This window comes from Notamacropus eugenii, chromosome 5 (genome assembly GCF_028372415.1).
Source record: "Notamacropus eugenii isolate mMacEug1 chromosome 5, mMacEug1.pri_v2, whole genome shotgun sequence".
Classification (NCBI taxonomy): Eukaryota; Metazoa; Chordata; class Mammalia; order Diprotodontia; family Macropodidae; genus Notamacropus; species Notamacropus eugenii.
Window position 1 is genome coordinate 687,152 of NC_092876.1, and position 22,139 is coordinate 709,290.

Sequence of the window (22,139 nt, forward strand, 5' to 3'; positions counted from 1 at the left end):
CAGTCTCTCTGTCTGTCTCTGTCTCCGTCTGCGTCTCCATCTCTGTCTGTCTGTGTCTCTGTCCCTCTCCCCATCTCTGCATCTCTGTCTCCATCTAACTGCCTGTGTCTCTACTTCTGTCTGTCCGCGTTTCTGTCTCCCTCTCTGTCTCTGCCTCCATCTCTGTGTGACTGGTGTCTGTCTCTGTCTGTCTGTCTCTGTCTATCTCTGTCTCCATCTGTGTATGACCGGTGTCTGTCTCTGTCTGTCTGTCTCTGTCTATCTCTGTCTCCATCTGTGTATGACCGGTGTCTGTCTCTGTCTGTCTGTCTCTGTCTATCTCTGTCTCCATCTGTGTATGACTGGTGTCTGTCTCTGTCTGTCTGTCTCTGTCTATCTCTGTCTCCATCTCTGTGTGACTGGTGTCTGTCTCAGTCTCACTGTCTGCCTGTCTCTGTCTCCTCCTCCCCCCATTTATTTTTTGGGAATCCAGAACCCAGGGATCTGCTGCAGCTGGAACCCAGCCCGGGCCGCTGGAGGAGGGTGGTTGCAGACAGACCCGTGGACTCGGACTCGGCCTCTACCGGGCTCGGGGACCCACGGCGGTGACGTCACGGGAGCGCTCGAGGACGGCTTTGGGAGGATGCCCAGGAGGGGAGCTGAGCAGGACCCGGGGTCACGAGCGAGGCCCATCCCCGGCTCCCGCCCCCTCCCTGTCGCCCTGGGTCCGGGGGCTCAGTTCTGGGTGGGAAAGATGTCTGCGTTAGGCTTCTAGGCCTCAGTCCTGGAAAAAGGAGGGAAAGCAGCCAGAGCGCTCTCAGGAAAATGCGCCTGCGCACAGAGTGGAGGTGGGGCAGGCAGAGGGGCGGGGCGCCAATGCAGGGGCGGGGCAGAGAGGGGCGGGGCAGAGAGGGGGCGGGGCAGAGAGGGGCGGGGCGCGCAGGCGCAGAGGCGGGGGCGGAAGCGGCGTGGGAGCCTGGGGATCCCTCTGCTCGCATCCCCGGGGCGGGGTTTCCCCGTGAGTCCGAGGACGCGGAGCCTGGTAGGTCTCGGGGTCCGGGAGGCGCGAACTCCAGGGAGGGGTCCGGCTGGGTCTGCCCCGCCCCCCCTCCGGGCCCAGTTCCCAAAATGAAGCTCAAGTTTACGGTGAAGTTTGGAATAGAAGCAGAGGGGGAGGGGCGGGGGTGGGGGAGGGGACGAATGGGGGAGGGGGCGCTGCGGTTCGGGCGTGTCCGGCCCAAGTTCCCCGCCCCGCCCCCCTCCAGCTCTCCGTTTCCTGGGTTTGGGGGTGACCGGGATCGGGACTGGAGCCGGGTCCTTCACCTCACACACTCGGGGCCCCTGCCCCCCAGGTCTGCAGAAGGAAGGGTGACCCCGGACCCGGTCCTCCTGCTCCCCCAACTCGGTGTCCCCCGGAGCCTCCCTGCCCTCCCAGGTCCCCACGTCCTCTAGCCCCCCTCCCTCCTAGGAATGTGTGGGGGATGAGGAGAGGGGCCTCCCAGGAGCCACTGAGGCTCTAATGGGGCTCATCCCATCTGGGACCCCATGCCCCTCTGCCCCCCCCCCTGCCCGCCCCCCGGGGGCAGGAGAGAGGGAGGGGAGGAGACGTCCTGTTCTGGCCATTTTCATTTCCCTGCCTCTTCTCTCCCTCTGCAGGCTGCAGTCTCTCCCCTGAGGCCGGGGAGGCCCCATTATGACCCTTGTGGGGCCTCAGCCTGCTGCCCTGGAGGAGAAGAGACCTCTCCCCCCTGGGATCCTTCCTTCTCCCTGCCCAGCTCAGCCTGCAGAGGACCCAGGCCTGGCCCCAGCAGGGAGCCTGGAGCCAGAGGGAATGGCCCCTGGGAGCCGCAGCCACCTTCCCCAGGTGAGTGCAGTCTGTGCCCAGACATCACCTAGGAGGCCATTGCCATGGGCATGGAGGATGGTCTGTGAGGCAGGAAACACCTTCCTTCTGGGCACAAAATTGAATAATTCAGTTCAAAATAATGCTGCCTGCTTCCCTGGGTTCAACTGATTCACTGGCCCTTTGGAATATAGAGCACAAACTACCCCCTCCCCAAATTGCTGCCCTCCCCTGTTTGTTTTGAAGTTCTCTCATTAGAGTAGGTCAGACAACTTTCCCCCATCCCCCTGAATCTCCCATCTCCCATTTCTTGGGTCCCATGGGGAAGCATTGGGTATTGTAGAGTTGTTTTCCAGTCGGGTCGACTCTTCAGGTCTTCCTGATCTCATTTGAGATCCTGGAGTGAGGATTTCCTTCTCCAGCTCATTTTCCAGAGGAGGAAACTGAGGCAAACAGGGTGAAGTGACTTGTCCAGGCTCACACAGCTGGGAGCTCCAGCTGCCCCATCGAGGATTTAGAAAGTAGATGTGAGTGCCAGGCCTGGTTCTAAACTTCTCTGGACACACAGGAAGGAAAAACAAGGCCTGCCCTCAAGGCGCTCACAATCTAATGGTCAGTCATTTTACTCACATGTGACTCTTTGTGACCCCACATCGAGTTTTCTTGGCACGGACTCTGGAGTGGGCTGTCATTTCTTTCTCTAGCTTATTTTACAGAGAAGGAAACAGGAAAAGAGGGTTAAACCTAACAAGATCACACAGCTAGTGTCTGAGGCAAGATGGGAGCTCGAGTCCTGGGGCAGCACTCTCTATCCACAGGGCGACATAGCTGCCCCTGTCCAAAGGAGCTCTGTATAGCATAAAATGTAGTTAACTCTGACAGGGAAGATGAACAGTTTTGGTGACCAAGAAAATAGTTTTTCAGACAGTGAAGTTTTAGCCAAGACTTGAAGGAAGCCCAGAGGCCAAGGTCAACATCAAGAATTTCCAAGTCATGGGAGACAGTCATTGCAAAGGCTCAGTCAGGAGGTCAGGTGTGCTTTGGTCAGAGAGGAGGAGATGGAACAGAGTGAGATGTAGGAAGACTGGAGAAGGGATTGGGGCTGGTTATGTGGACCTACCATGTGCCACCTTATTCAGCTTATACATTTTCTCTCCTTTGATCCTGTTCCAACAATTGTCAGGGTCCTTGGAGTTACAGACTGGATCAGGCAGCGCAGGCTGCAGTCGGGCACGCATTTAGATTACACTACCCCTTTTTGCATCTATTCAGACCGTAGGGGTTTCAGGATGTGTTATGGTCCCAAAGAATTCCAAGTCAGACCATCTCGTCCAAATGTAGGCATTTACTGAGACTGACGCCTCTCCTGAAGTGGGCTAAGTTCCAAGAGAAGGCAAGATGGATCTTTATAGGGTAAAGATGCAGTTCCGTAACTGAAGTTATGAATGTTAAAAAGACTGGAGTGTTTGTTAAGGGATGAGTTAATAGGCGAGGGGTCCCAGCAACAGTGGAACTGTCCATGCAATTACCCATTACCTAACCCTAACCCTAAATGCACAGAAAAACCCATTTGGTGGGTTTCTATGTATGATAATGATATTGTAATAAGTCTCTCTACTTCATAAGTTCACTCTGGGTCACTTCTTTCCTATTACTGCACAGGGTTAGGGTTAGAGTTAGGGTTTCCCTACTTAGCAGTCCACATCATGCTTGGGCATCCTGGTAGTGCTGCTTTCTGATTGACTGAGTATTGTGGTCCTATGTGAGACTAGCTGGATGTGGTTGTGGTTGACTACATGGGCACACCTGTTGTTCTAGTGAGCAGTGAGGCCTATATAAAGAAGGTAGGGTATTGGTGGGGGATGGGGGAGTGGCTTGGTAGGGACAGTGGGGCCTATAAGTGTGTTAGAATATCAGTGATGGAATCCTAATGAAACTGCCCCAGCCCCAATATTCTAGCTTCCTTCAGTAGACATTCATATTCCATCGGTTCATTCTCAGGAGATGGATAACATTTTTCCTCAGAGGTTTCTCCAAATTGTCTCGGATCATCATATTGCTGAGAATCATCACATCATTCCCATTGATCATTATACAGTATTGCTGTTCCTGTGTACAGCATTCTCTTGGTTCTGCTTATCTCGCTTTGCATCAGTTCACATACATCTTCCCAGGTTTCTCTGAGAGCATCACGCTCATCGTTTCCTCCAGCACAGTCATACACATCTTGTTCAGCCTTTCCCCAGTTGATGAGGATCCCTTCAATCTCCACTTGTTGGCCACCACTGAAAGAGTTACACTAAATATTTTTGCACGTGTAGGTCCTTTTCTTTTTTGCTTTTTATCTCTTTGGCATTCAGACCTAGTAGTGTCATTGTTGGGTCAAAGGGTATGCATGGTTTTATAGTTTTTGGGGCATAGTTACAAATTGCTTTATAGAATGGTTAGATCTGTTCACAACTTCACCAGCAATGCATTAGTGTATCAATTTTCCCACATCCTCTCCAACATTTCTCATTATCATTTTCTATCCTGTTAGCCAATCTAATAGGTGTGAGGTAGTACCTCAGAGTTGTTTTAATTTGCATTTCCCTAATCAATAGTAATTTAGAGTGTTTTGTTCCTGTGACTGTAAATAGCTTTGATTACTTCATCTGAAAACTGACTCTTCATATTTTTTGATCATTTATCAATTGAGAAATGGCTCTTATTTTCACATATTTGTTGCAGTACTCTATATATTTGAGGGGTGAGGCCTTTATCAGCCATTTTTGCTTCAGAATTTTTTTTTACAGTTCTGTTTGCTATTTCCCTCCATCCTGTTTCGCTGATTTATTCTCTCTCTCTCTCTCTCTCTCTCTCTCTCTCTCTCTCTCTCTCTCTCTCTCTCTCTCTCTCCTTTCACTCCGTCACTCCTCAAAGCTGTATTGTTTTTGATTACCAGCTCCCCCAATCTGCCCTCCTTTTTGTGAGCATGCCTCATTCTCTTATCCCTTATCCCTCCTTATTCCTACTTCCCTGTAGAGTTAGATAAATCTCTATACCCAAGTGAGTGTGTATGTTATTCACTCTTTAAGCCAGTTCTGATGAGAGCAAGGTTCAGGTCTGCTATCACTTCCCCCATCCACCCCTAGAGGTGCTGTAAAGTCTCTTTTGTATTAGATAATTTACCCTATTTATCTCTCCTTTTCCCTTTCCCCTAGTACATTCCTTTTTCTCTCCCTTTAATTTTGTATTTTTTCATATCTTCCCATCATATTCACCTCACACCTGTACCCCCTGTCTATATACCCCTTCTAACTGCCCTCATACTGAGAATGTTCTTAACACTTACAAGTATCATCTTCCCATGTAGGAGTATAAATAGTTTAACCTTGTTGAATCCCTTATACAATTTCTCTTTACTGTTTACCTTTTTATGCTTGAGTCTTAGATTTGAAAGTCAGATTTTCTATTCAGCTTTGGTCTTTTCATCAGGAATTTTTGAAAGCCCTTTATTTCACTGAACATCTATTTTTTCTCCTGAAGAATCATATTCAGTTTTGCTGATGGTTCATGGTTTTACTTCTAGCTCCTGTACCCTCTAGAAAATCACATTCTAAGCCCTTTGATCCTTTAACATAGAAGCTGCTAAATCTTGTGTTATCCTGGCTGTGGCTCCACACTTACTTGAATTGTTTCTTTCTGGTTGCTTACAATATTTTCTTCTTGACCATGGAATGCCATAATTTGGCTGTAGTATCCCTGGGAGTTTTCATTTTGGGATCTCTTTCAGGACGTGATCAGTGGATTCAGTATCTGTTTTTACCCTCAGCTTCTAAGATATCAGGGCAGTTTTCCTTGATAATTTTTTGAAAGATAATGTCTAGGCCTTTTTTTGATCATAGCTTTTAGGAAGTCCAATAATTTTTAGATTATTTCTCCTGCATTCATTTTCCAAGTCATTTATTTTTCCAAGGAGATAGTTCACATTGTCATTTTTTCTATTTTATTTTGATTGTTTCTTGATGTCTCATAGTGTCATTAGCTTCCACTTGCTCAATTGTAATTTTTCCCCCCGTTTGTTAATTTGTTTTCAGTTTTCAACAATTATTTCCATAAATTCCAAGTTTTCTCCCCCTCCCTCCCCTTGCCCTTCCCATGATAGCATGCACTTTTATAGGGTTCTACACATACATTCCTGTTAAACACATTTTCACATTGGACATGTTGCATGGAAAAATTAAAACGAATGGGAGAAACTATATGAAAACCAAAATGTTATGTAACAAAGGAGAAAACAGTCACTTCATTCTGTGTTCCTACTCCATAGTTCTTTCCCAGGATGTGGATGGCATTTTGCATCATGCATACTTTGGGAATGTTTTAGGTCCCTGCACTGCTGTGAAGGGCTAACTCTATCAGAAACAGTCCTCACGCACTGGTTGTTACTGTGTAAAATTTTCTTCCGGTTCTGCTCACTTCACTCAGCATCAGTTCATATAAGTCTTTCCAGGTATTTCTGAAGTCCTCCTGTTTGTCATTTCTTATAGCAAAATAGTATTCCATTACATTCATGTACCATAATTTATTCAGCCATTCCCCAACTGATAGGCATCCCCTCAATTTCCAGTTCTTGACCACCACAAAAAGAGCTGCTCTAAATATTTTTTGTAAATGTAGGTCCATTTCCCATTTTTATGATTTCTTTGAGATCTAGCCCTAGAAACAGTATTGCTGGGTCATTGGGTATGCACATTTTTATAGCCCTTTGGAAATAGTTCCAAATTGTTCTCCAGAATGATTGGATCAGCTCACAGCTTCACCAACAGTGAATTTCTGTTCCAACTCTCCCACATCTTCAACATTTATCATTTTTGTGTTTTGCCATGTTAACCAATCTGATAGGTGTGATGTGGTACCTCAGAGTTGTTTTGATTTGCATCTCTCTAATCAATAGTGATTTAGAGCATTTTTTAAATGACTATATAGATAACTTTAATTTCTTCCTCTGAAAACTGCCTATTCATATTCACCATTTATCAGTTGGGGAATGTCTTCTATTTTTGTAAATCTGATTCAATTCTCTATATATTTTAGAAATGAGGTCTTTATCACAGCACTAGTTGTCAAAATTCTTTCCCAGTTTTCTGCTTTCCTCCTGATCTTGGTTGCATTGGCTTTGTTTGTGCAAAAACTTTTCAGTTTGATGTAATCAAAGTTATAAATTTTGCATTTCATAATCTTCTCTATCTCTTGTTTGGTCATAAATTCCTCCATTCCCCATAAATCTGACAAATGAACTGTTGCTTCCTCCCCTGTTTGTTTATAGTATCAGTCTTTGTATACCTAGATCATGTACCCATTTGGAATTTATTCTTGCGTACAGTGTCAGGCATTGGTCTATGCCTAGTTTCTGCCATACTGTTATCCAGTTTTCCCAGCGATTTTTGTCAAACAGTGAGTTCTTGTCCCAGAAGCTGGGGTCCTTGGGTTTATCAAACAGTAGATTGCTATACTCACTGACTACTGTGTCTTGGGGACCTAACCTATTCCACTGGTCTACCCTTCTGTTTCTTAGCCAGTATCAAGTGGTTTTGATAATTGCTGCTTTGTAATATAATTTGAGATCTAGTAGAGCTAGGTCACTCTCCCTAAACAGAGCAGGCCAGAAGCAGGTGTGTCAGGAATCAAGTAGTGGTTTAATTACTTTCAGAGTGAAGAAAACACTTGCAGGTGGAAGTCCTCCTGAAGAGGAATGCTCAGTATGTTGGAGTACAGGCAGTGCTCAGATACAGAGTGAACCACAAGTGGGCTGGGTGACATAATCATTCTTAGGTCCTGATTTACTGTTCCCCCCAGGTCCTGTGGGAACAGTTCTAGTCTCAAGTCTTAGGGTTCATAAATACTCTGTGGGGTGCAGGATGAGAGTTCTGTGATGGGAACAGGAGTATAAAGAACAGGGACTGTCAGCCTGTTGGAGATGTAATAAATTTTGGCTCTCAGGTCTCTGGGAAATGGGGGGGATGGTGAATACACTGGTGTGATACACTTTGCCAGACTGTGAGATCATCCAAAGTACAAAGGATTAATGTTATCGCAAGCTCAGGGCACAGCCTGCTTGCTCAGCCTTAGTTCTGGGAAACAGGGCATCTGCAAAATGTTTGGACATTACAAAATGGCATGTGAAAAGACTAACTAGTTGGAGGAAGCAAATGAGGGTGGAGACCTGGTAATGCCAGGGCTGAAAAAGAAATAACATGTACATCTGAAAGGGGGTGGAAGTCTTCTGAACTTGTAGAGAGGTGAGAAAATTGGAGGGCAGGATCAGGAAGGGACTTTTCAGAGGCTTTTGTGGATTTGGATTTAGGAGGATGGGGGGACTTTTGGAGGCTCTGACATGGGGGTTGGGGATGGGAGGACTCTTAGGTAGCTGAATTTGGGGGCATGTGGGGAGGGGGAGAAGATAAGGTAAAAAGGATAAAAAGGTTGAGAAAGAAAATACTGAGAATGAGATGGAGAGAAATTCACAGGTAGTGAATTATAACTGTGAATGTGACTGGGATGTTTAGAGAAACTCCCTTTGTGTTGGCAAAGACGTGGAAATTTCAGGGATCCTCATCATTTGGGGAGAAGCTGAATAGGTCATGGTGTGCTTTTTTGTAATGGTATAGTACTGTGCTATAAGAAAGGATGGACTCAGTGATCTTAGAAAGGCCTGCTAAGACTCACACAAGATGGTGAGAAGTGAAGTGAGCAGATCCAGGTGAACATGGTGTAGAGTGACAGCAGTATTGTGTTAAGAACGACTTTGGGGGGGCGGAGCCAAGATGGCGGAGTAGAAACACACAAATACGCTAGCTCCGAACCCACAGCCCATGAAATATCTGTAGTAAAGAGCTGCCAATAAATTCGGGAACAGGAGAAGCCACATAACAGCAGAGCAGATAAGATTTCTGTTCCAGAGGGACCTGCAAACCTCTCGCAAAAGGTCCGTCACGCTGCGGACGCGGAGCCCAGCCCAGCCCAGCCCTGACCCGGCCCCGGCACCGAGAGGAGAAGATCCGAGCGGACTTCAGGGACAGAATCTCCAGCGGCTGCGCGGGTCCCTCCACCCACAGGTGACGGGGGTCGGTGAGAAGGTCTCTTTGGTGGGTCGAGAGGGGAGTGGAGTGCCCCCATACTCAGGCCCCCTCGGGAGGCAACAGCAGAGGCGGAAGCAGACCAAGGCTCCCCAAGCAGGCAGGAGCCTGGATCCATTGTTGAAGGTCTCTGCATAAACCCCCTGAGGGAACTGAGCCTGAGAGGTGGCCCTGCCACAACCTGAGCACCTGAACTTCATCTCACACTGAATAGCAGCCCTGCCCCCACCCAAAGCCCTGAGGCTGGGAAGCAGCATTTGAGCCTCAGACCCCAAGCGCTGGCTGGGAGGATCCGGAGGCGAGGTGGGTGTGAGGAGAATATTCAGAGCTCAAGTCACTGGCTGGGAAAATGCCCAGAAAAGGGAAAAAAACCAAGACTATACAGGGTTACTTTCTTGGTGAGCAGGTTTCCCCTCCCCTCCCTTCTGATGAGGAAGAGTGGTGCTCACCATCAGGGGAAGACACGGAAGTCAGTGCTTCTACATCCCAGCCCACTCAATGGGATCAGTTCTGGGAAAAGGCCATAAAGAGCTCAAAAAAATTTTCAAAATCATGTTAGAGAGGTGGAGGAAAATCTGGAAGAGCAATAAAAGACTTGCAAGAAAAGTATGAACAACAGATCAGCTCCCTGCTAAAGGAGACCCAAAAAAATGCTGAAGAAAATAACACCCTGAAAAATAGGCTAACTCAATTGGCAAAAGAGGCTCAAAAAGCCAATGAGGAGAAGAATGCTTTAAAAAGCAGAATTAGCCAAATGGAAAAGGAGGTCCAAAAGCTCAATGAAGAAAATAGTTCTTTCAAAATTAGAATGGAACAGATGGAGGCTAATGACTTTATGAGAAACCAAGAAATCACAAAACAAAACCAAAAGAATGAAAAAATGGAAGATAATGTGAAATATCTCATTGGAAAAACAACTGACCTGGAAAATAGATCCAGGAGAGACAATTTAAAAATTATGGGCCTACCTGAAAGCCATGTTCAAAAAAAGAGCCTAGACATCATCTTTCATGAAATTATCAAGGAGAACTGCCCTGATATTCTAGAACCAGAGGGCAAAATAAATATTGAAAGAATCCACCGATCACCACCTGCAAAAGCTCCAAAAAGAGAAACTCCTAGGAATATTGTGGCCAAATTCCAGAATTCCCAGGTCAAGGAGAAAATATTGCAAGCAGCTAGAAAGAAAAAATTCAAGTACTGTGGAAATACAATCAGGATAACACAAGATCTAGCAGCTTCTACATTAAGGGATCGAAGGGCATGGAATAGGATATTCCAGAAGTCAAAGGAACTAGGACTAAAACCAAGAATCACCTACCCAGCAAAACTGAGTATAATACTTCAGGGGAAAAATTGTTCTTTCAATGAAATAGAGGACTTTCAAGCATTCTTGATGAAAAGACCAGAGCTGAAAAGAAAATTTGACTTTCAAACACAAGAATGAAGAGAAGCATGAAAAGGTAAACAGCAAAGAGAAGTCATAAGGGACTTATAAAAGTTGAACTGTTTACATCCCTACATGGAAAGACAATATTAGCAACTCTTGAAACTATTCAGTATCTGGGTACTTGGTGGGATTACACACACATACATGCACACGCACACACTCATAGAGACAGAGTGCACAGAGTGAATTGAATAGGATGGGATCATATCTTAAAAAAAAAATGAAATCAAGCAGTGAGAGAGAAATATATGGGAGGAGAAAGGGAGAAACGGATTGGGGCAAATTATCTCTCATAAAAGAGGCAAGCAAAAGATTTTTTTAGTTTGGGAAAAAAAGAGGGGAGGTGAGAGAAAAACATGAAGCTTACTCTCATCACATTCCACTAAAGGAAGGAATAAAATGCACACTCATTTTGGTATGAAAACCTATCTTACAATACAGGAAGGTGGGGGACAAGGGGATAAACAAGGTGGGGGGACGATGGAAGGGAGGGCATGAGGAGGAGGGTACAATTTGAGGTCGACACTCATAGGGAGGGACAGGATCAAAAGAGAGAATAGAAGTAATTGGAAGCAGGATAGGATGGAGGGAAATATAGTTAGTCTTATACAACACGACTATTATGGAAGTCATTTGCAAAACTACACACATTTGGCCTATATTGAATTGCTTGCCTTCCAAAGGGAGGGGGAGGGGAGGGAGGGAGGAAAAGAAGTTGGAACTCAAAGTTTTAGGAATAACTGTCAAATACTGTTCTTGCCGCTAGGAAATAAGAAATACAGGTAAAGGGGTATAGGATGGAGACAAGGGCAGAGAGGAATGATGGAGGAGAGAACGGAGTGGTGATGGGGGCAATTGGAATGCGCGGTGTTTTGGGGTGGGGGGAGGGGACAAGGGGGGAGAAAATTTGGAGCCCAAAAATTCTGTGAAAATGAATGTTAAAAGTGAAATAAATAAATAAATTTTAAAAAAAAGAACGACTTTGAGCCACTAACTCATTTTCAGTATTATAATAAGCAAATTAAAGATAACAGATATATAAAGGGAGACGTTCTCTGCCTCCCAAGAAAGAACTGATAAATAGATATATGCAATAATTCTACATATTTATGCCTATTTGTGTCTAATGCTAGCCCTTTAGTAGGTCTGGGGTGCAGGGGATTGGGAGAAAAAAAGAGAAAAGAAAAATTTCTTTAATAACTTTGTGGTATAATTGCAGCAAGGTGCACACAGTAGGTGTACAGTTTCCTGTGCAATCATCTTTTTTATTGTATTGTTATGGAAATGTTTGATTTTTTTCCCAGAACTGAGAATAAATAATTTTTTAAAAAATGGTAAAACAGTTCCTAATCCCAAGAAACTCACATTGTAGCGGAGGAGAAAATGCAAATAATTTTGTACACATAAGATGTATTCATTATATACAGTGTTGGCACATACAGATACATATCCACATGTATATGCATATGTCATATAAATTTGGTCTGGGGCTTCACTTTCCTCTGATCCATAATTTCTCTACTTTGGTCTCTGTGTCCTTTGGATTGAAGTAAATCTTCTGTAACTCCATTCAATATGAAAGGAAATAAATTTGCCATGCATATGCACATAAGAAATCATTTTTAAAAGGAAATTAATTTTTTAAAGAAGAACCTATCCCTTGTATCATTGCAGATAAGGAAGATATTTCCCATCACCCTCTCTCGTTCTCCTCCACAGATTTGCCTACGTCACAGATTGATCACAGATACACACACACTTTCAGATGCCACAGGGAGATGCATTTCAGAGTAAATATTGTCCAGTGTGATTCCAGCTGATCATATAAAACGCTTTTCTCCACATTCCATCGGACTCTTAACCACTGTGGTATTAAGAACTGACTCTGACTCACATAAAGGGCATGATCTTCGGGCCATTCCCTTCTCTGTGCTTCAGTTTTGTTCTGTAAATGAATGCGGGTTGGACTGTTTAACTCTGAAGTGTCTTCAGCTCTGTGTCCTCTGATTTTTGGTGATTTAGGAGATGGTGACATTCCAGGACGTGGCTGTGGACTTCACCCAGGAGGAGTGGGGCCTCTTGGACCACCGTCAGAAGGCACTGTACAAGAGGGTCATGCTGGAGAATGCCCAGAACCTGCTCTCCCTGGGTAAGACATTTTCCCTGGTATCTGAGTTTGTAATTACAGGAATATCTTCATCCCCTGGTATGAAAGGTTTGGAACATTTGTCAGTTATTAGAGAGAGAAGAGTGCTGGTCTCCTGTACTGCTGCCTGGTTTTCCTGTACAACATCTCTGCAGTATGTGACAGGAACCTGAGGGTTTCCTTGTTGCCCCTGAAGCTGTCTCTCTTACTGCTCCTAGGCTGCTTCAGATTAGTGTGGAAGAATGTGAGACGTGGAACAGATCTCAGGGTCATTCGATCTGGCCTCAGCATGGACATGAATTGTGTCTGCCAAGTCTCTGAAAGCTGCTTAGGCGCCTTCTCCTTACAAGCCAGTCCTCTCTGGGATGGGTCTAGGATCCAGAATATTTTTTTTAACAAGCATCAATTTGTACTTCATGGCTTCCACTTCTCCCTCGTATAGTGAGTTTGTTCTGAATCTTCCTTTCTATTGCCCTCAAATTCCAGCACTGATGGTTGGAAGGGAAGAAGCATTTGTTTCCACTTCCTATTGGCCAGGGACTGGGCCCAGTGCTTTCTTTGCAATATTATATTACTTCATCCTCACAATAACCTTCCAAGTTACATGATATTATTCTCCCCATTTGACAGTTGAGGAAACTGAGGCAAATGGCAGTCATGTGACTTGTCCTGTAGAACACAGCTAGTGACCATGTGAGGCTGGATTTAGACTTTGGCATGCATCTCTCTAGTTCCAGGTGTCTCTCCACCACACCATCAGCTGCCACTAATTTCTAAATAATGGAAAGTGTGCAATGAGTCCATCTTTCTATGAAGAAGGTTCACCAAGACCAAATTTACTGATTTCAACCTGGTTCCATGATCTTCTCCCCAAAGCTCAGAAAAGAAATGCTGTCAGACTATCCTTTAGGACTCCTGCAAACCACCCAGGGGTCCTTGTTTACATGCCCCTGGCATTGCCAGGAGTGACAGACTGGCCAAGAAATAGAATTTGGACCACCTAGGGTATATTGAGTTTGCCAGCAGGAGACTCTCACCTGAAGAAGCAAAGACTCCCCAAATGAACAGTATGCAAGATTTCTATAGGTTTTAGGGAGTCAGGAACAGGGGGAGGGACAGTGTAAAAGCTGGTTCATCAAGATCCCTGTTTCTGGGGTTTGAAGCTTGTCTTGCACAGTAACCCTTTTTACCCAGTTTTGGGATTAGGAGTCTTTGTTAGAGTAGAACTTGACAGGAGGGGTGGGGGTGGGGAGCACAAGGTTTGACTCTTTCTCAGAACAGGTTGTGCGACACATCCTATTTTGGGTTCCTTGCATTACAAGCACTAATGAATGAGTACAGACTGATGTGTGTTAACATAATGGCGTGATTCTCCAAGGGGAGCAGCTCTGGGTCTGAACTCCTTTCCCTAAAGTGAACTAAATTACATATTTCTGTGCTTGCTCATCTCTGTGATTCCCCATACCCAGGGTTTCCAGTTCTCAGAGAAGATGTGATCTCTTATTTTGAGCAAAGGGAAGCACCATGGATGCTGGACCAAGAGGACCTGAAGAGCTGCTGTGCAGGTGAGTGAGGTGAAAGCAGGTCTTTGAGGGCTGTGATTGCAAGAGGTTTCTAAAGGTTGTGGTGGAGCAAGTGCTACAGTTAGGGCAAGAAGACTTGATCTGGAATTCTTTTTCAGATATTCCTCAGCATTGACTTCCTGGATCAGTCACTGAACCACTGAGCCTATTTTTCCATCTGTAAAACAAAGCACTTGGCCTCCATGACCTTTCAGCTCCCTTCTAGAGATCATTCTGTGATCCTCAAAAAAGTCAATTTGGAATTTGGGGGCATGAAATTCTCCTGAAAGTGCCTATGTGAGCTCTTTCCTAGACTTCCTTCAAGACAACAAACATCAGGTGTCAAGGAAAGAGGCAGACTGACAGTGTGAAAGCCTGCAGAGAAGTCCAGCAGAATTAGTGTTAAGAAATGGCCATTGAAGTTTAGCAATTTTGAAGTTATTGGTCATTTTCAAGACAATGCATTTCAGTAGAACAATGAAATTGGGAGCTAGGTGACAGAGTTTCTTTTTTTCTTTTGACTATTATAAATACCCCAATTAACAGTAAAGTAGAAATGAAGAAAGGTGCTATCTGCATACAGAAAAAGAGCTAAAAAACAGAACTGTGTCAAGAATGATTTTACAAAGATGAACCTGTTTGTGTCTAATGGTGGCCATGTCTTGAATGGCGTGGTGGGGAGGAAAAAAAGAAAAGTTTCAAGGAAAGCAAGGGAGAGGAGTTGGAGACAGCTAATGGAAATGGCCATCTCTAAGAGTGTAGCCATAAGATGGAGGAAAGACATAGAACACCATCTTGTGGGAACGTATGAATCACATGAGATTGTTTTAAGTATTGGAGAGAAATGATTTTATTTGAGGCAATAGAAAAAATCAAATGTGAGACAGTGAAAATTAGAGAAAAAGAGGACATGCTAAAGGAAGAGTTTCTCAAGGTAGATGAGGGGGTAGAGTGAGATTATTTCCATGTTTAAGGGAATTTTCTTTTTTAATTATTAAAATTTTTTATTTAATTAATTCATTTGTTTGCAATTTTCAAGAATCCCTTCCATAAGTTTTAAATTTTCTCCCCCATCCTCCCTGTGATGGCATTCAGGGGATTTTCTTTAGCAAGCAGAAGGATAATCTTTCCATGTGATATGGGGGTCAGAAAGAAGACACCTGATTTGTGTGAGATGAGGAGGATAAGAAAGCCCTTGGTCAATGTCCAGACTGGGGTGGAAGCAGACCATGATGGAGGGTTGGGGATGAATGAAAAGACATGGAAGAACTGTTGTGGTGGGTGGCCCAGGGAGTCAGTTAGGGAGATGGCAAAGGATTGCCTTGCCCCAGTAAGAGCCCAGCTGAGATTATGTAGCCTAAATTGGTAGTGGATCTGGCAGCCTGATTTCATGGTTTTTTCTCTCTCCATTTACCAGTACATGAGGAGAAAAGAAACCTAACTCAGAAGTCTTCCAAGGCTAAATTATGCATAAATCATCAACCCAAGTCCCTTTCCAAATCTCTAAGGCTAATCTCTATCTCATTCTTGGAGAATCATGGGCTAGGTTCCTGTAGGTGACCACTACATGAGTGTAGGGAACTGGGAGATAGAGACCCACAGATGTCCGATAGCATGAGACCCTTCAGGAGCCAGAAACTGACAAAGGTGACTTCTTAGAGGTGATTGACTACAAGAAAGGGACAGAAACAGAACTGAGGCCTAGGAGAGAGACCAGAATGCAGGGAGTGGAGGTAGAGGCTGGGGACTGCTGTCAGCCCTTGCCCAGTCAGGGAATCATTAAGCATTGATTAGGTGCCTTCTTTTTTAGCCACTGTGCTAATCCATGAAGATACAAAGGAAGACAAAATCAAATAAAAGTAATAGCTAGCTTTTATACAACACCTACTGTGTGTCATGTACCATCTAAATATTGTCTCATTTTATCCTCATAAGAACCCTAGGGGTTAGGTGCTATTATTATCCCCATTTTACAGATAAAAAAACTGAGGCAAACAGAGGTCTTGTGACTTGCCTAGGGTCACAGCACTAGCAGTTTTCTGAAATGTGATTGGAACTCAGGTCTTCATGATTCCAGGCCCAGCATTCTATCCACTGTACCACCTTTTCTATTTTGATTTTAAACATAATATGGCGAAAATGCTCATACAAGTATGAGGCAGAAAATGGAAGGAGAATTGGGCAAGCTCCTGCTAGGGGATGGAAATTCATTTTTTTAAACTCTCTAGCCTTTCAGAATGAATTGCTAATTGCTATTAAAAAGATTTATTTTTCTATTGGATCATGACAAGTACTGCATTAAATGACAGTGTACTTGAAGGTCAGTTGCAAATGTTGGGGGTTTTTTTATTGATGTTTACTAAAAACCAGCCTTTGAAAGGAGGGAATTTCTTCAGATGTGATTTTGTTTTTTTTCCTACCGCTGATAAGTTGGCTGCACTTTCACTGAAACTCTACTGAACAACTAATCCATATTGCCAACCAGTTCCTTCAAGAAGCCACCAGATAGAAGAGTTTATATTCTGCCAGTGGAGGGAAGAACATATCAGTATGTGTATGTATAGTGTCTGTACTTGTTTTTTTATTGTTTCTTTTTTCAGAACGAGTGGTCAGACTTAAAATGAAGGAAACTACTGCAGGGCTAAGCCTTTCTGTGCAAGAGACTCATGAGCACAGAGTCATGAGTGATGATCCTGAAATCAGTGGTACACAGAAGAGAATCCACACTGGAGAGAAACCTTATGAATGCAATCAGTGTGGAAAGATATTCAGATGTAAGAAGTATATTCGTGAACATCAGAGAATCCACAGTGGAGAGAAACCTTATGAATGTAATCATTGTGAAAAGACTTTTTCATGGAGGCAGAGTCTTGTTCGACATCAGAGAATTCACACTGGAGAAAAATCTTATGCATGTAATCAGTGTGGAAAGGCATTCAGACATAGAACAACTGTTGATGAACATCAGAGAATTCACACTGGAGAGAAACCTTATGAGTGTAATCAGTGTGGAAAGACATTCAGACTTAGGAAGAGTATTCGTAAACATCAGCAAATCCACACTGGAGAGAAACCTCACAGATGTAGTCAATGTGGAAACACATTCAGACTTAGGACAAGTGTTGATGAACATGAGAGAATCCACACTGGGGAGAAACCATATGAATGTAATCAATGTGGAAAGTCTTATGCATGGAAGGACAATCCAGTTGAACATCAGCAAATCCACCCTGGAGAGAAACATTATGAATGTAATCAATGTGGAAAGATATTCAGCGGTAGGAAGAATATTCGTAAATATCAGAGAATCCACACTAGAGAGAAACCTTTTGAATGTAATCAATGTGGAAAGACTTATGCATGGAAGGACAGTCTGGTTCAACATCAGAGAATCCACAGTGGAGAGAAACCTTATGAATGTAATCAATGTGGAAAGATATTCAGACATAGGAAGAATATTCATGAGCATCAGAGAATCCACACTGGAGAGAAACCTTATGAATGTAATCAGTGTGGAAAGACTTATGCATGGAAGGACAGTCTGGTTCAACATCAGAGAATGCACAGTGGAGAGAAACCTTATGAATGTAATCAGTGTGGAAAGACATTCAGTCATAGGATGAGTATTCGTGCACATCAGAGAATCCACACTGGAGAGAAACCTTATGGATGTAATCAGTGTGCAAAGGCTTATACACGGAAGGATGTTCTGGTTCAACATCAGAGAATCCACACTGGAGAAAAACCTTATGAATGTAATCAATGTAAAAAGACTTTTGCTTGCAAAAATGTTCTTGTTCAACATCAGAGAATCCACACTGGAGAGAAACCTTATGGATGTAATCAATGTGGAAAGACTTATACACGGAAGCAAAGCCTTATTCAGCATCAGAGAACCCACACTGCAGAGAAACCTTATGAATGTAATCATTGTGGAAAGACTTTTACATGCAAGGATTCTCTTGTTCAACATGAGAGAATCCACACTGGAGAGAAACCTTATGAATGTAATCAATGTGGAAAGTCTTATGCATGGAAGGACAGTCTAGTTGAACATCAGAGAATCCACACTGGAGAGAAACCTTATGAATGTAATCAATGTGGAAAGATATTCAGACGTAGGAAGAATATTCGTGAACATCAGAGAATCCACAATGGAGAGAAACCTTATGAATGTAATGAATGTGGAAAGACTTATGCATGGAAGGACAGTCTTGCTCAACATCAGAGAATCCACACTGGAGAAAAATCTTATAAATGTAATCAATGTGAAAAGACTTTTACATGGAGGGACAGTCTTGTTCGACATCAGAGAATCCATAATGGAGAGAAACCTTATGAATGTAATCAATGTGGAGAGGCTTTTAGATGTAACAGAGATCTTACTGCACATAAAAGAGTCCACACTGCAAAAAAACCTTTCGAATCTAATCAATGTGGAAAAATTTATGTATAGAAGGACAATCTTGTTCAACATCAGAGAATCCACACTGAGAAACCTTAAGAATGTAATCAATGTGGTAAAGCCTTCAGACTAAAGTTGATCCTTGTTTTCCATTAGACAATTCATGGAAGATAGAGGAATGTCATAACTAACCTGAATGAGGAAAGATATTGAAATGGAATACAGAGCTTCTAGGAGAAAATTCACTCTGTGTAAAAGCCATCTATGGACTCCTTGTGGGAAGGCTTTCAGCCAGAAATTATCTCTTTTCCTTTTACCAGAGCATTTCTAATGAAAAGAAACCTTATAAACAGGAATAGTGGGGACATGCTTTTCTCTAGAACGTGAAAGTCACTGGTGAAAGTTAACTTTTGTGTCTGACTTTAACAGAAAGGTGAGATAAGAAAAGTAATTCATGTGAATCCTCCAGGTTACAAAACAAAGGAAGACAACAGGCTCATAAAATGCAGAAGTGTGTGAGAGAATACATCTGGATGTTCTCAGGCATAGAATGTCTTTGGTACAAGGAAAAGACCTTGTGTCAATATTATGTCAACTGGGGAACAATCTTTGGCAAAGGGAAGAAATCAGATGTTTTTGATCCAAGCATATAAAAACTCTGATGATTTGGGAGAATTTTGTTCTCCCAGAAGCCACCTCCCTGCAGGTATTCAGCCTACATTGAGGCCACTGCATGTGACAGTCAAGAAACGTCTCATCAACTTAAAATCATTTCTGCCTCCTGATTTTTGTGACACAGCAGTCATGGTGATGAGGAAGGGATTCCCCTCATGAACTTGAGGTTTAGAAAAAGGTAGCCACTTCTAAGCAGATAAGGGGGTTTGCAATTTCTATTTCAAAAGCTTCCCATAGGTGCTCTTGCACTGCCAGCCAGGAAGGAGAATCTAAAAGAACTAAATTCCATATCAAGCATCTTGGCTGCTTATCACAGGTACTCTAAAAATCAGTGAAAGGCGCAGATACTGACAACACCTTCCTCATCAGAGTAATGATTTCTAGTTCAAAGACCAACAGGTTGGCCATACAGGAGCACTTTAAGAGGCATTATGGGAAGTCTATATTCTTTTATCAAGGCAAATCAAGAGTCTTGCTTTCCAAGAAATGGGCAACACAGAGGAAGAAAGCTTTCAAATGAAATTCATCTGGATGCTAATGAGGACCTAAGCCAATTTCATCTTCCCTCGTCACTGCCTTTATCAGAGAATTGAGTTGGAGGGGCCATCGGACATCTAGGCCAAATTCATACCTGCACAGGTACCTCTTTGAAAACATTTGTGCTAGAAGGCAGCCCATTCACCAGGCCAAGCTGAAATCTGCCTCTTGCACCTCACACTCATTGGTCCTGGGTCTTGACTCTGGGGTCAAGCAGGACAAATGTAAATAAGGTTAGAGATTATAACCTTTCTGGTATGTGAAGAGCATTTCAATTTGCCCACCAAGTTCTCTCTTCAGGACAAGCAGCCTGAGTTCTTTTCACTGATTCTCACTTGGCAGTGGTTTCCAATCCATCATAGTCATAGACCTTTTTTGGACATGTTCCAACTTGGCAAAGCATCTTGTTGATTATCTCCAATTTATCAAACAGAACCAGATGTCATGTTTGTCCATATCATTTGCTTGTTATCTCCTCCATTACACTGACTTCCTTCAGAGCAGAGACTGTCTTTTACCATTCTTTGTGTCCCAATGCTTAGCTCAGTGCCTGGAATGGCATAGGTGCTTAATAAATGTTTATTGACAGCAAGGACCACAGCATACACAGGAGGGCCAGCTGTCCAAGTTCTTACATCAGCTTTTCTAAAAGGAAAGCAACTTTTTAGGGGTTAACAATCACTTTAATCAAGCACATATATCATTCACTTAGTTCAGGAGAAAAGGTCAGCACCCTGAACTTCAGAGAAATAATGATCAACAGACAGATCCAAATGCCTGACCGTTACACATATACGTAATTACCAGAGAGAGAAACACCAACATCTGGATTTTCAAAGTCAGGGGGCTCCTTAATGGCTTCCTAGAGTCTCATCTGGCCACATACTTCCAATGAGTAAACCTCAAAACAAAACCTCACCTCAGAGTATGTATTCACATTTCAGAACCAGAGGGCATCACAACCCTTAAGAACCAGTGCCTCATTAGAAATTAACAAAAGATGTGGGCCATCCTACAAAACAAGCAGTAGTTTGCTGCACAGTGCTTATCTTGCTGTGGGGCTGAACTCCAAGGTCCTGGCATGTGGAGACTGCTCTTTGGTAGGGAGTGCCTATAGCAAGTCAGCCTCATGGGGCTGTTCCAGCCCTTTCAGAACATATATTGTAAGACAACTTCAGCAAATTGTAAAATACTGACACAAATTGGGGCTTCACATACCTTGGCTAGCAATGTTGTGTGCCCATGAAATTCTCCTGTGCATGTGAAAGTGGCCAGGAGATGGGGGCAGGCACATGGGTTAGGATGCCCCCATCCCCATTGTACCTGGATAGAGTCTTGAGCTGATTGTTTAAAAGAGGCCAGTTTGAACAGAACAGGCCCAGTGGGTCTCACTGAGTGTCCCCATGTTCCCAAGGTTGAGATGCCTAAAGGAGTGGACACAGCTGTGAGGGCTGTAGCTACCAGTGGTTGGGGTCCTGGAAGGAGCACATCTGTGCCAGCAGCCTTAGGATCTGGTGGATCTTGGGGCCTGACCGAGTTCTAGCTGGTCCCTTGGCCCTTCACCTGGAGGACTGGTTGGGGATTGCCAGGGGGCCCTTTTGCAGAATTTTCCCATTTGGCCCCCCAGCGAGTTTCCTGCTATTGGACCCCCAATTGCTGTACTTCTAGCTGCTACCCCTGCAGCTGCAGTTCCAATTCCTCTTAGGATGCCTGTGCTTCCCACAAATCCCCCAAAGATACTACTAGTAAATGTGATTCCATTTAAGGAGCTTCCACTAGGGGTGCTGGTCATGCTTCTGCATGAGGCATGATGAAGAAGGGATTGGAGGTAGGCACGGGGATGAGGCATGACTCCTGGCTGACTTGCTAGCTGGTGCTAATGGCCAGAAGGCAGTTGAAGATGTGATGGCCATGAACTCTGTGGAGGAGTCCAGTATAGAGGTAGCTAGCTCCAGGATGGTAGAGGAGAGGATGTCGTGTAGGTAGAGTGGGTGTAATATGACCAGTGGTGAGTAGGTTTTGTGTTGCTCTCCATGGTGCCTGCAGCCTTCTCCAGGGTAGGGGCCTTGCTTGGATTTCTTTCTGACAGTCTCCATACCCCTGGTTGGAACTGAGATTGACACCTTGGTGGTATGTAAGGGGCCTGCCCCTTAAGAATGCTGCTCTGAAGTTCACATTTCCAGGGCCAGAGTGCAGTCCATATCTTGAATTCCCTGGTGACTTGGTCAGTGAGTGCTGTGGTGGGTAAAAGATGAATGATGGAGGAAGCCAAGGTTTGAGCTTCCAAGCATACTGAGTTATTAAACAATGGTTGCTGATTGTCCAACAAATCAGGACTAGTAGTCTTCCTCAGCTTTAGCACTGAAGCCAGAATAGAGAGAGGGAGACAGATTTTTATACATTGAAAACAATCAAATAAGA

At 44.0% G+C, this 22,139-nt stretch overlaps 1 protein-coding gene across 1 annotated transcript; it reads left to right on the top strand.

The window, feature by feature from the left end:
• The first annotated feature begins 911 nt into the window (after positions 1–911).
• On the top strand, positions 912–20,221 carry LOC140508071 (uncharacterized). The gene is made up of 5 exons (XM_072615803.1): positions 912–1,021; positions 1,636–1,843; positions 12,416–12,542; positions 14,009–14,104; positions 16,702–20,221. The coding sequence occupies exons 2-5, from the start codon at positions 1,673–1,675 to the stop codon at positions 18,555–18,557; spliced, it is 2,250 nt and encodes a 749-aa protein (XP_072471904.1). The 5' UTR covers positions 912–1,021; positions 1,636–1,672; the 3' UTR covers positions 18,558–20,221.
• Positions 20,222–22,139: the final 1,918 nt, after the last annotated feature.

Excerpts from the sequence above, each read along its gene's own strand:
- LOC140508071 (XM_072615803.1), top strand. The coding sequence starts at position 1,673 with ATGACCCTTGTGGGGCCTCAGCCTGCTGCCCTGGAGGAGAAGAGACCT. Across the intron at positions 1,844-12,415 it reads GCCGCAGCCACCTTCCCCAG|GAGATGGTGACATTCCAGGA; the intron begins GTGAGTGCAGTC and ends TTGGTGATTTAG. Across the intron at positions 14,105-16,701 it reads CCTGAAGAGCTGCTGTGCAG|AACGAGTGGTCAGACTTAAA; the intron begins GTGAGTGAGGTG and ends TTCTTTTTTCAG.